General features: G+C 44.4%; 1 protein-coding gene across 3 annotated transcripts in view; it reads left to right on the top strand.

Moving 5' to 3' along the window:
* Positions 1-8,282: 8,282 nt before the first annotated feature.
* The window catches only part of IL20RA (interleukin 20 receptor subunit alpha), a 43,435-nt gene continuing 34,472 nt past the window's right edge, over positions 8,283-17,245 (top strand). The window contains exons 1-2 of one of the 3 annotated variants that reach the window (XM_043511063.1): positions 8,283-8,590; positions 8,623-8,730. In XM_043511063.1, coding sequence (XP_043366998.1) covers positions 8,646-8,730 — 85 coding nt within the window. In that variant the 5' untranslated portion in view covers positions 8,283-8,590; positions 8,623-8,645. The remainder of the gene's footprint in view (positions 8,591-8,622; positions 8,731-17,245) is intronic. The other 2 variants (XM_043511061.1, XM_043511062.1) reach the window with 2 other exon arrangements.

Genomic DNA, 17,245 nt, shown 5'->3' with positions numbered 1-17,245 from the left:
GGTTATGATCTCAGCTCTTTGTTGCTCAATAAATCTGGAGTAAGGCTACAGAAGTCAGTGGAATTACTTCAGGTTTACACTGATGTAAATGAGAAAGGAATCTGGCCCACAATACTTCAATGAGTTCTTCTGTTAGATATCTGTTAATTCCTCTTGCATCATCTCCAAGATATGTGTCTGTATATATATTTTACATTTAATATTACATTTAGTCCGAGAAAAGAAGACTGAGGGGGGACCCGATAACAGCCTTCAAATATGTTAAGGGCTGTTATAAAGAGGACGGTGATCAATTGATCTCCATGTCCACTGAAAGTAGGACAAGAAATGCTAGTTAAATCTGCAGCAAGGCAGATTTAGGTTAGAAAAAATTCCGGGGTTCTCAAACTTCATTGCACCATGACCCCCTTCTGACAACAAAAATTTCTACACAACCTCAAGAGGGGGGACTGAAGCCTGAGCCCACCCAAACCCCATGTTGGGGGGGCCAAAGTTTGAGTCCCACCACTCCAGGCAGGGAGGCCAAAGCTGAAGCCCAAGGATTTCAGGCCCAGGCAAGGGGGCCTGTAACATGAGCCCTGCCACCAAGGGGTGAAGCCCTTGAGTTTCAGCTTTGGCCCTAGGTGGAGGGGCTCATGCTTCAGCGCCGGGTCCCAGCAAGTCTCAACCAGCCCTGGCAACCCCATTAAAATGGGGTCCCGACTCAATTTAGGGTCCTGACCCACAGTTTGAGAACCGCTGGGTTAGATATTAGGAAAACTTTCTAACTATAAGGGTAGTCAAGATCTGGAATAGGCTTCGAAGGGAGGTTGTGGAGGTTTTAACAACAGGTTGGATGGTCTAGATTTATTTGGCTCTGCCTCAGCTCAGGTGACTGGATTAGATGACCTCTTGAGGTCCCTTCCAGCCCCACATTTTTATGATTCTATGATTGCAGGCAGGTCAAAGTGTCAATATTTAGTTCAGAGAGGAATTTCCAGAAGCAGGTAAGCAGAACTAAAACATCTCTGGTGAAATCCTGACTCAACTGAAGTAAATGGGCATTTTGCCATTGACTTAAATGGGACCAGAATTTCACCCCTCATTCCTACAGACTTACCAGGAACTCTGTTTCTCCTGTATACAAAGCTTACACACATTCCACTGATGTCTCTGCCAGCTTTAGGAAGTCATAACTGTGAAAATATTTTTCAGCATTTCTTTGTCCATCGCAAGTTTTATCATTATATTCATTTAACCCAAAGTACAGATAAATATATAACCAAATGGTTAGGATCTGTGTCCCATAGGGCATGTATTATGCCATAAAGTCCCCGGGTTAGTCATCCAACAAGTCTATGCTCCCTATAATCTTTCATTCAAATCTCTGGAGAAGATAGTGGTTCTTGCAGCCAAAGTCAATCTTTTCTTTTGTTAGTAAATAAAAATGATGTCAGCTGAAAGTACAGTATTTAAAGAAGTCTGGTTTATGGTGTTTATATTGTCCCCACAATTATTAAAACAATTCCATTTTATTGTGGTTGTTATTCTTGATGGTGCAGTAGTGCCCTAAATGAGTTTATTAATAAATAACTGCTCAAGAGCTATAAGCCCCTATGTACCTGTTCTTAACATCACATGAAAAACCTGGTGAGAATGCTAGACTGTAATAGATTTATGTGTAAATATTTATTATTTTAAGCCATCTTCCAAAAATAATGATTTTTTTCCCAGCCCAGAAGTTTTAAACATTTCATCTCTCAGTTTGAATAACAACTGTAACACTGGACACAGTGGATACTGACCTGTTATGTCACAGGGGTACAGCGTAAAATTTTAATATGCACCTACGCCTCATTTTAAAAAATGACACAGAATCCTAAGACTCATTGAAAGTCAATGGGACATAGGGGCCTAAGTCACTTTTGAAAATGGGATTTAGGGTCCTAAGACACTTAGGCGCTTTTGAAAGTTTTACCCATAGTCTTTTGTAGCCCTGACCATGCCAGGTGACTGGGGCCAGGAAATAAAGATTAATCTATTAGTACTACTCCTGTGTGTCTCACCCTTATTAGGCAGCTATTCAGACATCAGACTATGCCACACTGGGAAATACTGGGGTCTAGAGGGGCTAGGCATCCCTCTTAATTAATACGCCAACTAGCATAACTGTAGATGTTTCTGTTCATATATAAATACCTCATCTTTTTCCAAAGACAACAGTTCTATGTGTTGAGGGCTCCATCTCACTCGATTTTGGTTTTCTGGGCTTCTCTCCACCTCTGGAAGGCAATTGCTGGAATGACTCACTACTCTCCCCTTTCCTCCGCTAAACCATTGGTAGGGTCCTACCAAATTAGCAGCCATGAAAAAGGCATCACGGACTGTGAAATCTGGTCTTTTGTGTGCTTTTACAGTATGCTACATAGATTTCATAGACCAGTGTTTCTCAAATGGTGGGTCCTCACCCAAAAGGGAGTTGCAGGGGGGTTACAAGGTTATTTTAAGGGGGTTGTGGTATTGCCACCCTTACTTCTGCCCTATCTTCAGAGCTGGGCGGCCAGAGAACAGCAGCTGTTGGCTGGGCGTCCAGCTCCGAAGCTAGTGCAGAAGTAAGGGTAGAAGTACCGCAACCTTCCGCTACAATAACCTTGCGACTCCTGCCCCCCCCTACGCCTTTTTGGGTCAGGACCCCTACAAATACAACACCACAAAATTTCAGATTAAAATAGCTAAAATCATGAAATTTATGAATTTTAAAACCCTATGACCATAAAATTAACCAAAATGGACCTTGAATTTGGTAGGGCTCTAGCCATTGGGGTTCCTGCTCATCACTCACCTGACTCTTGTTCGGAGCGCTACTGTCTGTTTCTGGGATGCAAGCCATTGTGCTTCTTCGATCCTAATACAATTAAAAGTGGCAGCACTGCAATTCTTCCATGGTGCATGGAAGCAGCCAAAGCTGTCCACACATCCTAGGATCAATGCAAGCACTCATGGTCTCTTTATTCATGGCATTTCTTTTCCAGACAAAGTGCTAGGGCTGGAAGTACAGGTATAAAATACTTGTTTTTCTTAAGTAGGAAGAAAACGGACCCCCTGTAGTGAGGGGTTGTTGGTTAGTGGCTGGAGCTTCCCAGTGAATGAACGGGAGGAGGAAGATTGAAAAAAATAAAACATTGCTGCCTAGACAGTTCTTTTATGTATATAAGATTAGCACTGATATCAACTCCTCTTGCTGGCTAAATCCTCTCTAGTCTGGACTCCATTTAACTTCCACTGTAGTTCAAATTAACTAAAAGAGATTTTTTTTAATGTTGCTACTATCAAGTTCCTGGATTTCAAAATTTGCATAACAGCCATTCTGAGTGGCACTGGCACTTGATTTCATGATAAGGATGAGGAAGCAGGAAGGGATTACTTGGAGAAAAAGAATAGCTCAAACATAACATAAAAATCGCCATACTGAGTCAGACCAATGGTCCATCTAGTCCAATATCCTGTCTTCTGATAAAAACAACGAGGAGTCCTTGTGGCACTTTAGAGATTAACAAATATATTTGGGCATAAGCTTTCGTAGACTAAAACCCACTTCATCAGATGCATCCCCTTAGTCGTCTCTTTTCCAAGATGAAAGGTCCTCAACTTGTTAATCTCTCCTCATATGGAAGCAGTTCCATACCCCTAATAATTTTTGTGGCCCTTTTCTGAACCTTTTCAGGGTTTTTGAAATGGGGCACCCACATCTGCACACAGTATTTAAGATGTGGGCATACAATTGATTTATAGAGAGGCAATATGATATTTTCTGTCTTATTATCTATCCCTTTCTTAATTGTTCCCAACATTCTGTTAGCTTTTTTCACTGCCATTGCACATTGAGTGGATGTTTTCAGAGAACTATCCACAATGACTTCAAGATCTCTCTCTTGAGTGCTAACAGCTAATTTAGACCCCATCATTGATCCCTGACCCTCTTGGCCACTGATGGACCTATCCTCCATATAAAACAGCAGCCAACGAAACTGAAGAAAAATGAAAGGAAAGTCAAATGCAACAGGGAAATCTGCTTTAATGTTCTAAAAAGCTACCTTAATTTCTTTTGCCTCCTGGAGTAATTGCAAAATGTATAATGTCTCAAGGGGCAATTCTGATAGGGCAGATTGTGTTTTCCCCCTTTCTCTAAGGTAGGGGTGAACAACCTACAGCCCTCAGGCCAGATCCAGCCAGCTGCTTCATTTCATCCAGCCTGCAGCAAGAGCGCCAACTCACCCTTCTGCAGGGGGAAGCTGGGGTTACCAGGCCATTAAAAGTCCAGTCAGCACCGCACAGCTCCCGGAAGTGACCAGCATATCCCTGCAGCCCCTAGGAGCAGGGACGGTCAGGGAAGCTCCATGTGCTTCCCCCGTCCCCTGTGCCAGCTCCGCAGCTCCCATTGTCCAGGAACCGTGGCCAATGGGAGCTGTAGAGGCAGTGCCTGTGGGCACGGGCAGCATGCACAGTGCAGAGCCCCCTGCCCCCTCCACCTAGGGGCCAGACATGGGGGCTGCTTCTTGGAGCAGCGCAGAGCCAGGGCAGGCAGGAAGCCTGCCTTAGCTCCACTGCGCCGCTGACCAGGAGCTGCCTGAGATAAGCGCCACCCGGCAGGAGCCCACACCTCAAACCCCCTGCCCCAGGTCAGAACCCACTCCCGCACCCTAACTCCCTCCCAGACCCCACACCCCTGCCTGCACCCCAATCTCCTGCCCCAAGTCAGAACCCCCTCCTGCACCCTGAACCCCTCATTTCTGGCCCCACCTTGGATTCTAAGGAAAGCCCTGGGGCTGTGTGGCCCATGACTGATTTTTTCTGTGCATTGGTGGTCCCTGAAAGAATAAAGGTTCCCCACACCTGCCCTAAAGCATCTGGCATTGACCGTTGTCAGAAGCAGTGACCATTTTTCTATTCTGGTAGGGCAGCTCCTATGTTCTTATGCTAAACTGTAGTCTGAGTGCACAAAGTTTGACAGATCTCCATTTGATTGCATGCATATACACCACACTGTATAGAAAGGAGAGAATAAATGAAAGAAAAATCACAAATGAAACTGCTTTTTACGGTGTTTTCATCACAATTGTCCTCTCATTTGGGGCTTTGCAGTCAGATAAGTAATTTGAAAACAATGAAATTGTCAGCCTTTGAGAAGGGACACATAGCAAGTGCGCTCAGAGCAAGAGAGGAGACTGTTTATTTTGCATTCAGATACACGACTAGCTATGTGATTTGTAGGGGCACCAAGATGCAGACTCCTGCATGGGGGATTCTCAAATGGCAGTGAGTTTCCTCACAGTCCAAACTTTCTGCTCGAGGCAAGATTACAGAGTTTGACCCTTAAAAGGTGTGAGACCCCAATGTGTGTGCTTGTGTCACTTGTGCCTGAGAACTAGTCAAAGAAAAGATAGTCCTTTTTAAAAAAATTCTAGCAAAAACAACATATTTTTCCCTGGCTTTCTTCTTGGAAATGCCTGAGCCATTTTGGCTAAAATCCAAAAAAGTTCAGCCTCTGGCAGACACCCAACAAGGAAAATTTCAGCCCAAATAGTTAATATTTGGCTAGGTTATAAAGAATTGAAAACAGAATCTTTTAATGGGAAGTGTCAGCCAACTTTAATAATAGGCTGTGCTCCTTATAATAAGGTTAATCTGGAACTTGCCAATGCAGGGGTTCTCAAACTGGGGGTCAGGACTGCACTGGGGGTCATGAGGTTATTACATGGGGGATCGCAAGCTGTCAGCCTCCACCCCAAACCCTGCTTTGTCTCCAATATTTATAATAATGTTAAATATATAAAAAGGTGTTTTTAATTTATATGAGGAGGGGGGGTTGCACTCAGAGTCTTGCTATGTGAAAGGGGTCACCAGTACAAAAGTTTGAGAACCACTGCTCTAGTGCCCTCATGATTTGGAGATTGGACTTAAATTGTGGCAAGGAAATATCCTTTTGCCATCCATATGAACATCTGCTCAAATCTGGCCACGTTCTAAGTCTTGAAAAACTGCAGTCTGCATGTGCTCAATAGAGGCTTCTTAGATTTTAACAACTAAACTCCCTGAAGACTCCATCCACTCTGGCCATGCTCCAGCCTGGGGCTCAGCAGGATTTTCCCTGTAACTGCAGCTGTGGGCTGCTGTGAGCCATGCCCATTCCAGGTCCAGGAACCTGAATTGTGAGCAGGAAGCATGTCTCCCATCCTTTCAGTGACACTGCCCCCCCCTCCCCCCCCACACACACATATAACCTGGGCCCAGAACGTATGGAGGAAGAATCTGCCTGATTTAAATGCAAAGAAGACAAGAACCAGATTTGCATGGGGGAGAAATACCGATTGAGACATGTAAAAGCCTGGGGGTGAAGGAGAAGGAACTGAGACTGGTAGTTGGGGTGGGAGTCTGGGACTGGCTGGGCAAGGAGACTAGAAGAAGACACCAGCAGTGAAAGAATCAGATTCAACAGGGAGTTTAGGTAGAGAGATTGGGACTGAGAGCCAATGGGGAATGTGGGTGGGAGAGCAATTGGAGGTTCAATTTGGGGAAAGAGGTAGATTGGTAGAGCCCTGCATGGATACAAAAATGTGTATCCGCATCCAAGCTGCAAAAATTGTTTGTGGATATGCACATCCACGGATGTGGATGGCCGCAAATATCCGTGGATTTGCAGGGCTCTACTTACCATGGCCGAGGCTCCCGCTGCTGGAGCCCGGTCAGGGAGAATCACGCAGGCAGCTGTGGGGAGCCCGCGGACAGTTGCGGACCCTCCACCTGTCCTCAGCCGGGTGGGGAGCCTGCAGGCAGGGACAAGGCCGGGGGCGGCTTTCTGCTGCCCCCCCCCAGCCCCACACCAATGGCAGTGGAGGGACCCAGGCTCCCCACAGCTGCCAACGGCGCTCCCCAACCTGGCTCTAGGTATCTGCGGATATAAAGCAGATACCCACTGATTTGCAGGGCTCTATAGGTTGGATGGCACACTGGCAGTGAGGAACTCGGTATGGCTGGGCCAGGAGACTGGGACTGGAAGTGGGGGGAGACTGGGATGGGGAGTCTAGCATTGCCAAGAAAGGAGAGTGGGACTGTGATGAAAAACCTAAGGAGTGGAGACTGGGACTGGCTAAGTGAGGAAAACGTGCCTAGAATGAATAGCAAGGGATGGGGAAGAGATAGGACTGAGACAAGGACAGGTTGGAGGGAACGGGCAAAAGAGTCTGTGCTCACTAGAGCACACTCCCCTCCAGTATCTGCAATAGAACCATCATACCTGGCTCTCACCACCTCTCACTGTCAGCAAATGTCTAGAAAACCAACTGGCAAAGTGTCCCATCCCCCTCTAATGCTGGTACACATAGAGGATGACAACACACTGCTTTCAGTTACTCTATTAGCTCACATGGCAGTCCTCTGTGCAGTGGATCCAATGTATCTAACTGATGACCCACGTGGGGGGTCAATATGGTTCCATATGATGGAATTTTTTTTTCTTCAGATTGCTTAAAAAAAAAAAACTAGGAAATTACACAAAAAACTATGTTAAGAGAACATTATTAAGGTTGCATAAGTGGTGGAACTGGGGGTGCTACCACAGCCCCCCATCTTGAAGTGGATTCCATTATCTACGGGATTTACAGTTTGGTTCAATGTCTCTGAGCAGCCCCACTATAAACATTGTTCCAGCGCCCCTGTAAGGTTGCAAAGTCAAACAGTCAAAAGTTACAGGTTTCAGAGCGGCAGCCGTGTTAGTCTGTATTCGCAAAAAGAAAAGGAGTACTTGTGGCACCTTAGAGACTAACAAATTTATTAGATGCATCCAATGAAGTGAGCTGTAGCTCACGAAAGCTTATGCTCTAATAAATTTGTTAGTCTCTAAGGTGCCACAAGTCCTCCTTTTCTTTTAGTCAAAAGTTAGGAAAGGCCAGAATTAAGGTTGCCTGTGGAAAAACAAATAACTAAATAAACGATGAGTGTATAAATATAGGCTACTGTAATGGATAAATGTATCATGTATAAATATAGGCTATGCTAATGGATAGGCACAAGGGATTGAACTGAGATTAAGGGATTACGACCTTACTAAGACTCTTTCAAAGTAGCTGTTGGGCGTGGCATTAAACAGTCTGCCCTGTTTGGTCTTATTAAACAGCACCACGGAGCATTGTGAGACCCCCTCTTAAAAAAAACCCCACCAGGCCTCTGATGCGCTTTACTCAACAGCCCCATGGGGGCCCGAGTTGCGCTTCATCGAGCAGCCCCACCTTACCAGCCTCACTCAGATCCAAATTCCACCGCGTTCGGCAGCGTCTTTACGGGCCGCATGCGGCTGCGGGATGCCGGCCTGTGCTAGTCTCGCCCGCGGCCCGGCCGGCCTGCCCTGCTCCAGCTCTGGGGGGAGCGAGCAGGAGGCTGGCGCACAGCGCCTCGCCTGGCCCGCGGAGCGGCGGCTCCGCCCCTGCCGCCGAGTGTTTTCGGCTCTCCACCTGCACCGAGCAGCAGCAGCAGCAGCAGCAGCAGCGCCCGGAGCGGGAGGGAGCCGACTGTTGCCGGGGGGGAGCTGCAGCCTGCGCTCGCTGCTGAGGCGGACGGCGCTTCCCGCCCGCGGAGCCGGGAGATGTGAGACCTTCCCGCCCGGCCGCCCCATGTGCGCCCCCAGGTCCGGGAGGCGGGCGGGAGCACCCTGGCTCCTCGTGCTGCAGCTGCTCCTGCCTTCTCTCGGGGCGCAAGGTAGGCTGGAACCGCTCTTTCCCCCTCCGCTCTCTGCCCTGTTCCCTAGGCACGTGCGGGCTGGGGCCTGGGTGGGCACCTGAACTCGCTCCATTTAGGTGTAAGCGCTTGGAGAGTTCTGGCCCGTGGGATCCAATTGCAGCTAAGGACGTTTTAGTGGCGTGGCTCTCCAGATCCCATCTAATTAGTGGCTCCGTGAGACCGCCCGCATTATTATATGAACGATTAGATGTGTGGCCTTATTGGAGATCCCTAGCTCCAAGGGCTTGAGCCTGTAAATGTTTGGGGGTCTGAGTAGTCTTGCTTATGGGAAGCACTTGAGCCAAATGGGACAGCTCACAAAAGTGAACTTACTCACTGGCTAGGCGTTCACAGGAGTAGCCCCGGTGGTCCCAATCCTGCCGCTGGAACTATGCAGCAGCAGAGGTCTGTCCGTTTGGAATCCGCAGCAGCATCTGGATCTGTGTTTGCAAGTTGCAGCTTTCTTTCTGTAATGGACATCAGTGAATCCAAACACCCTGAACTTTGGGTAGGCTTGGGGATTCAGCTCTGGGAGTTTGAGAGTGATGGTTTTGATGCTGTCCATTATACCTATGAAGTTCCCATTTGAAGTTTGTATCCAGGCTTTTATTTCAAACCCTTGTCTGACAATAATGAAGTGGGGGAAAGATGACTAGGTAACAAAAGGGCAGATAGATCACTCACCTAAGCCTCTATTATCTTAAAAATAGTCATTGGCATAAAGCATAACTTTTTTTTTTTTTTAGTTTTACAAAAAATTGGAAGTGCCACTAAACCAACAGATAAAGGGACACTTACAATTTAAATATCATATGTAAACAAATTTCCTTACTAGTGTTACTAATAACACTGTAGACTAAATGTAAAGATTTTTAAACTATAGTACCCTAAGCACTTCTCTGGGCTCTTTGTTTACCTTTAGCATACCTTTCATAGGAGACAATAAAATAATTTTCTCTTTTGTTTATAGTTGGTTTCACTTTCAGGTTCTCTAGCCTGCAGGATTTCAAATGCTACAGGGGATAGTAGTATTTTAAAAGAACTGTGTTCACTGGATTTTTTTTTCATTTATTGGTTTCAGGTTTGATTAAAAGTGCATGTTTACCAAATGTAAATTTTGAGCCAAAGGTAAGATCATGGAGCCCCTTTGAAATATTATTTAGATGGTGCCCAACATATTCCAGGTACTTGCCAATCATAGAAGAAGACAGTCCCAAAGAGTATTCACGCTGAGTGCACAAGAGAGAGATAAAGGGAAGGGAGACAACATATAGACAAACTGGTCAGGTCAGTGATAGTTACACACATTAGTTCCCTGTTTTGTTTTAAACTATCCCCAACCCCTTCTTCCCCAAACCGTTATTGGTTCCTGACTCAACTCTCATCTACCTTGTGTTATTATAGAAAACAAACCAACCGTAAAACCCTGGCTAACCTATGCCAGTATTCTCCTGGATCCTCCCTCAACCCAGCAACCCCAACCTATCACCCTGAACTGTTCCCATATCTCCCTGCTGAGAATCACCCTTCTTTGCCCAAGTCAAAAGGAACCACAGTGAAGGAAGCAGTAGGAACCACTTTGATAGAAAATACCTACATGCAGAATTGTTTCTAAGAGTACTTGTGACTTTAGCTTTTCTGTTTGCAAGTGAGGTTACCTAGGGTATGCCTTGGAGGTGTGATTCCTAGCATGGATTGACAGAGTTGAGCTAGCGTGGTAAAAATAGCAGTGTAGAAGTTGCTGTACTGGTGGCAGCTTGGGCTGACCACCAGAGCCTGGACTCAGCAGGGGTCAGGCAGGCTTGAACTCGGGCAGCTAGTCCAAGCCGCCACCAGTGTAGCAATATCCACACTGCTATGTTTAGCGTCCTAGCTCAATCAGAACTAGTGTGAGTCTGTCTACCCATGATGGGAATCACACCTCTCAGCTGCTGTGCAGACATACCCTTAGTGTCAAGTCCTGTAATGCATGTTCAGTCTTACTCAGACTGAGGTCAGTGGGAGCCTTGCCTGTGTAAGGATAGCAAGATTGGGCCCTTAGACTGCACAGTGCTAAGGATCTATGAGAGCCTGATCCTCATCTCGCACTGGTGTACATCAAGAGTAATTCCCGTGAAGTCAGTGAGCTAAATGCTGTGAAGGGAAATTGGGCCTATGCTACTTAGCTACTTACAGGAATCTTTTTGCACCTCTAAGATAAAATAGCTCAAAGAATTCTAGATGTTAGGACTGGAAGTGACCCCTTGGAAACCTAGGTTTCAGAGTAGCAGTCGTGTTAGTCTGTATTCGCAAAAAGAAAAGGAGTACTTGTGGCACCTTAGAGACTAACACATTTATTAGAGCATAAGCTTTCGTGAGCTACAGCTCACTTCATCGGATGCATTTGGTGGAAAAAGCAGAGGAGAGATTTATATACACACACACACACAGAGAGAACATGAAACAATGGGTTTATCATACACACTGTAAAGGAGAGTGATCACTTAAGATAAGCCATCACCAGCAGCAGGGGGGGGAAAGGAGGAAAACCTTTCATGGTGACAAGCAAGGTAGGCTAATTCCAGCAGTTAACAAGAATATCAGAGGAACAGTGGGGGGTGGGGTGGGAGGGAGAAATACCATGGGGAAATAGTTTTACTTTGTGTAATGACTCATCCATTCCCAGTCTCTATTCAAGCCTAAGTTAATTGTATCCAGTTTGCAAATTAATTCCAATTCAGCAGTCTCTCGTTGGAGTCTGTTTTTGAAGCTTTTTTGTTGAAGTATAGCCACTCTTAGGTCTGTGATCGAGTGACCAGAGAGATTGAAGTGTTCTCCAACTGGTTTTTGAATGTTATAATTCTTGACGTCTGATTTGTGTCCATTCATTCTTTTACGTAGAGACTGTCCAGTTTGGCCAATGTACATGGCAGAGGGGCATTGCTGGCACATGATGGCATATATCACATTGGTAGATGCGCAGGTGAACGAGCCTCTGATAGTGTGGCTGATGTGATTAGGCCCTATGATGGTATCCCCTGAATAGATATGTGGACAGAGTTGGCAACGGGCTTTGTTGCAAGGATAGGTTCCTGGGTTAGTGGTTCTGTTGTGTGGTGTGTGGTTGCTGGTGAGTATTTGCTTCAGATTGGGGGGCTGTCTGTAAGCAAGGACTGGTCTGTCTCCCAAGATCTGTGAGAGTGATGGGTCGTCCTTCAGGATAGGTTGTAGATCCTTGATGATGCGTTGGAGAGGTTTTAGTTGGGGGCTGAAGGTGATGGCTAGTGGCGTTCTGTTGTTTTCTTTGTTGGGCCTGTCCTGTAGTAGGTGACTTCTGGGTACTCTTCTGGCTCTGTCAATCTGTTTCTTCACTTCAGCAGGTGGGTATTGTAGTTGTAGGAATGCATGATAGAGATCTTGTAGGTGTTTGTCTCTGTCTGAGGGGTTGGAGCAAATGCGGTTATATCGTAGCGCTTGGCTGTAGACAATGGATCGAGTGGTATGATCTGGATGAAAGCTAGAGGCATGTAGGTAGGAATAGCGGTCAGTAGGTTTCCGATATAGGGTGGTGTTTATGTGACCATCGCTTATTAGCACCGTAGTGTCCAGGAAGTGGATCTCTTGTGTGGACTGGTCCAGGCTGAGATTGATGGTGGGATGGAAATTGTTGAAATCATGGTGGAATTCCTCAAGAGCTTCTTTTCCATGGGTCCAGATGATGAAGATGTCATCAATGTAGCGCAAGTAGAGTAGGGGCATCTTGCTCCATTTCACTACTGCCAATCTCCACAACACTAAGGCCCAGATGCTCCAAGGTATTTAGACACCTAATTCCCATTGATTTCCTTGGAAGTTAAGCACCTTTGAGGATCTGGACCTAAACCCATAAGGGCTGGATTCTGCTCCCATTTCAATCCATAGCCAAACTCCTGTTGGTTCCAAGAGAAACAGAATTGCCCATAAGTGTGTTTATCCTGGATGCTTTTGAATATCTATAGTGATGGTGTCTATTACCTCTTTTCACAACCTATTTTGTTATAGAATCATAGAACTGGAAGGGACTTTGAGAGGTCATCTAGTCCAGTCCCCTGCATCCATGGTTTTGAAATTCTTTTTTAATAAGAGTTCACTATGTGCACTCTATTTGACGCAGCTCATTTTCTTTTGGGCAATTAATTGTCTGTACTTCATCAACTTTAATCCATTAACCCTGACATTTCAGTAAATGGAATGCAGGGTCTTCACCAATTTAAATGCATCCATAGGATCTACTTGTCTTCTAGAGACAAGCAGAGAGAGCCCTGGTTTGATTTGGCTCTTCTTAATTGTGGCCTTAATTACCATGCATTGTTCTGATGGCGTTATAGCAGCAGGTCTAACTTCCAATTATTCATGAGCATAGGGCAGTGATGCTATCAATATGAATCAGTCAGAAATCCCCGGGTATTCAGGAGGTTAGTGAATATTGCTCCTGATCAAAAGCTAGCACAAAAGTCCTGGAACAATTCTTTTATAAATTGGCATAGAATTGCTTTTTTGATTGATAGAAAATTGTTTTTGCTTTTTATTGTTTGAGGAAGGTTTTTTTTTTTAAAAAAGTGAAGAGTTTTGTTGGTTGCGGGGAATGGCTCCTCAGTGTTCTCCTCCAACAGCACACAAGATGAGAATAGCTACTGGCTGAGAGCATGTTGTCCCAAAATCTCATCCTCATTTGCTTTAAGTATGCCCTCAAATGTCCCATGTGCAGTCAACCACATGAAGGAATAACAGAGAAGCTGTGCACATGAAGGAATAACAGAGAAGCTATGCATTTAGCTTCAGGGGTAGAGCCATAGCCTCAGTCCTTCCCTACACTCTGGCAGCACAAGACAACTGGAAAGCTATTTTAATTGGCCTCTCTCAACATTATACTTCTGTAAAGGAATCCCCATGTGGTGCAGAGCCAGCTGAGCTATTCTGTCGTCCTCCTAACTCTCAGCAGAGGGGTTGTGCCCACAGCACCTTTCTTGCTGCAGAGAGCTCCTGCTGTCAGACCTGGACAGATGGGCATAATATAGTCCTAAAGCTACCTGAGTTGTCCTGACGCCCTAGGCAGGAACTGGAACAGGCTGGGATTGTTGTTAGAGGCATAAATGTGGTTGAAAGACAACTTTGCAACTGAGCTGCACAAAGTCAGTTCTGGCATGGTCCAAGAGCTGTCCCATAATTCCTCTACTTTGGATTTTCTGTTGTTTAGCAACCTTCTGTAAAACAGAGGGGCAGCAACATTCAACCTTAATCTGGATTTTTAACTTTCAAATTCACTGATCACCTAGTGTTTTGAGGTAGCGGGGGTATTTTTGTGTTTTGTTTTTGTTGGTTTGGTTTGGTCTGTTTTTTTAAGTGCATGGTTCATATAGTAGTTGGATTGTGCTGTGATATATTATACATGTCTGAAATTTTAGACATCCCAGTTCTGAAGTCCCATTATCTGATGATCTGGGCGTGATCTCACAATTATCTGGATGTGTGTTAAAGGGAGAAATCCCATTACATTTTAATATAATAATAATAGTAATACATTTTAATGCTATGTTAATGAAGGCTTTTTGGTGGAGGGTGGGAAGAGATATTTGTAAATCAATCTTTAATCTCCTCTTAAAAATCTGTCCTCTGGAAAGAGGAGGATTTAGGACCTTTTCTCCCACTAACTGATTTCACTGTTGAATTGGCAAAAAAAGTCAGGAGAATTTAATAAGTTCTTGACCATGTGAAAGCACTCAGCTCTTTTCATGAACAGCTCTGTAAATCATCCTACCAACATCTTCCCCACCCCTCCTTCAGAAAAACCCCCAACTCATATTTTATTCATTATAGGAAACAAAAATTAGAAGTGTTGTATCTTCAAAGTCCAAGTTCTCTGATATATTTATTTATTAGTGCTAAAATAGCACTGTAATTGTGGTTTGGGAATACCAGATGAGACCTTCAGAGGTGCCTTCTCAAAATTCCTTCTGATATTTTGTTTGTAATTAAGGCTCCCAACGGTGTAGGGGCAGCCAAATCTGATTTTATTTTCTTTGTGGTTAACCTGCTACTTTGTTGCTATCAAGACACGTTTTCCATGATTTGGAAAGTAACCGGAGTCTGTTAGTACCAAGAAGCAACCCCCCTAGCCATCTCATTAAGTAAACTTGAGGATATGTTTTCCTTTTACAGTCACTGGAGCATTGAAATACACAAAATAGCACTTCGTAATTGTTGTCTGAGAAATAGAGAAGAGCAAGAGGATAAAGGAGCAGAATATTTATTAGCTAACCTAATACAGTGTCAAAAAGAGAATCTCCAATTTAATGCATGCAATATTCATCTAAAAAACAGGCCATTGTGTAGACATACAGTGTATATGCACAAGTCTTTGCAATCCATTGATAAAAACGGAGTTAACCTCAAAATAGGTGCAAGTCACCTGGGGGCACGGATCAGTGGGTCTTAATGGGTTGAGAGAAAACGTGGGCTACTGTAAATTGTGAAAAAATGATTTGTTTGATTTAGGTATATCATTCAAGGTGGAAAAATTATGTTGATGACTTAATGTTATAAGTGAGATTTTCAGTGGGGAAAACTCAGTAAATTCTAGATTACAGCTTTCACAGCATCAGAAATTTGACCTCTTTCTGGATATGTAATATTTTGTATTACTCTTAAGTGTACATAGTGTATTCATGCAGCAGGGTTGAATTATGGCTGCTATGGGAACATCCATATCTCCTATATATTAGGGAAAGGGACTCCAAACCAGCCATAGATCAGCCAATACTCAGGGGAACCTCGGGGGTGGAGGGGTCTGGCATGACTATTTGGTCTATAATTGCATGGTATTCTCAAGCTTTTGCAGTGGGTTGTGGAGGAAGATGAATTTCATTCAGAAAGAAGAAAAGAGCTGGGTTCAAGAAGTAAAGAGGTATAGGCATAAGGGAAACTATGTAAGAAAGAAATGATCTCTGAACACAATCAAGAGGTTCTTTGTTACCTTCTAATCTATATATTTCTCATATGAAACTGTTTCAGTTCATGGTGTGATTCATGCTTTTGACTCTGATTTCCAGAACTAAACACACAAATTACTCTGTTAATTTGAAATAGAAGTAGCTGAGCATAGAAGGCATAGAAACATAAAATAGCAGTGGGGTGTGGAATAAATAAGAAAGCTGGATTTGTATTGCAGCTTCACGTGTCAACGTTCAATTTCAGTTGCTAACTTTACTCTCCTTGGAGTATTGCTCTCTAATGTGATGGCTTTTCCTAATTCCAAGACAAGCATGATCAAGTGGTATTTGAGTGGTTTTTTTTGTTTTTGTTTTTCTGTAGAGGTTTCAGTTATGTATGTTTTTATGATTGTGACTTGTGTGGAACTTCATTTTTATTGTTCCTCTAAAAGAGACTATTGAAAACTTACAAACTATGTCATTGCTGTTGGAGATTTTGTTATTTTTGGGGAATTCCTCCTAATAATATATGACCAATGATTAAGAGAGAGGAAAAACTGTTTTAAGTAAAGATGGGAATTCAAAACAAAGCTCCAGATCCAGACCAAATTGAAGAAGCTTAGATTTGTATCTGGATTTTACACTTCAGTGTATATATTTCTAGATTTAAATAAGCCTTTGTTTGAAGATTCTTGTTTAGAAGATATATAGGTCAGATCCTGAGTTGAACTAGCTGCTCCATCAGTGTAAAGGGGCTTTACCCAATCTGCCTAACCTGCACAAAGTGCTTCCCAACTGATAGAATGGCTCTACCCCAACGCTCCTCCCTGCTCTTAGCGTAGGGGGCATGACCAGAGCACACTGGACTCTAGTTCTTCTCTGCTACCCACAGCTCCTGAGGCTACTCTGACCAGGAGCCACAGGCAAGCCCTTGGATGAACTTGGACTATAAGAAGTACAGAGATGACATAAAGCCCTATTTGCCCCCTCTGGTTTCCACCTCTGTTCCCAGGCTGAGCATAGGAATGGCATAAGAGAGATCAGACCGGTAGAGTGTTACTTTACTGGGTGTATAGAACCTTGAATCCTCTTATAGCGATCTCTATATTTCAGCTTGAGTACACCGTGAAAACATAGACATCAAGGAATGGGGATTTCAGCATTTAGATAAAAGGAGATCATTTTTCTATTAGATTCTCAGGGGATTCCAAGAACCCAGACACTGTGAAGGTATTAAGTGTTCTTGCTTGTGGTTTGCATAAGACTTAACTGTTCTTATCTTTCACTGTCTCATCTGAAAGTACATCAGTATCCTGTTTTTGCAGTGTATAATGTTTGAACTGATGATGTACAGGATGTAGATCAGAAACGTTTAAAAGCGGCTATGCTCTAGGAAGGTGGAGGCGAGTGTGGTTGCTCATGGAGGTTTGGACATAAACAGGGGCGGCGAGTTATATGGGCCCGTGGTGCCCATGCTCCAGCAATATTCAGGGCATGGGAGCCCGGCTCCAGCAATGTTCAGGGCCAGGTCTCTCCCCTGGCCCTGC

Source organism: Dermochelys coriacea, chromosome 3 (assembly GCF_009764565.3).
Source record: "Dermochelys coriacea isolate rDerCor1 chromosome 3, rDerCor1.pri.v4, whole genome shotgun sequence".
Classification (NCBI taxonomy): Eukaryota; Metazoa; Chordata; order Testudines; family Dermochelyidae; genus Dermochelys; species Dermochelys coriacea.
Note: the sequence above shows the minus strand (reverse complement) of the source record. Positions and strands in the feature narration are given on the sequence as shown.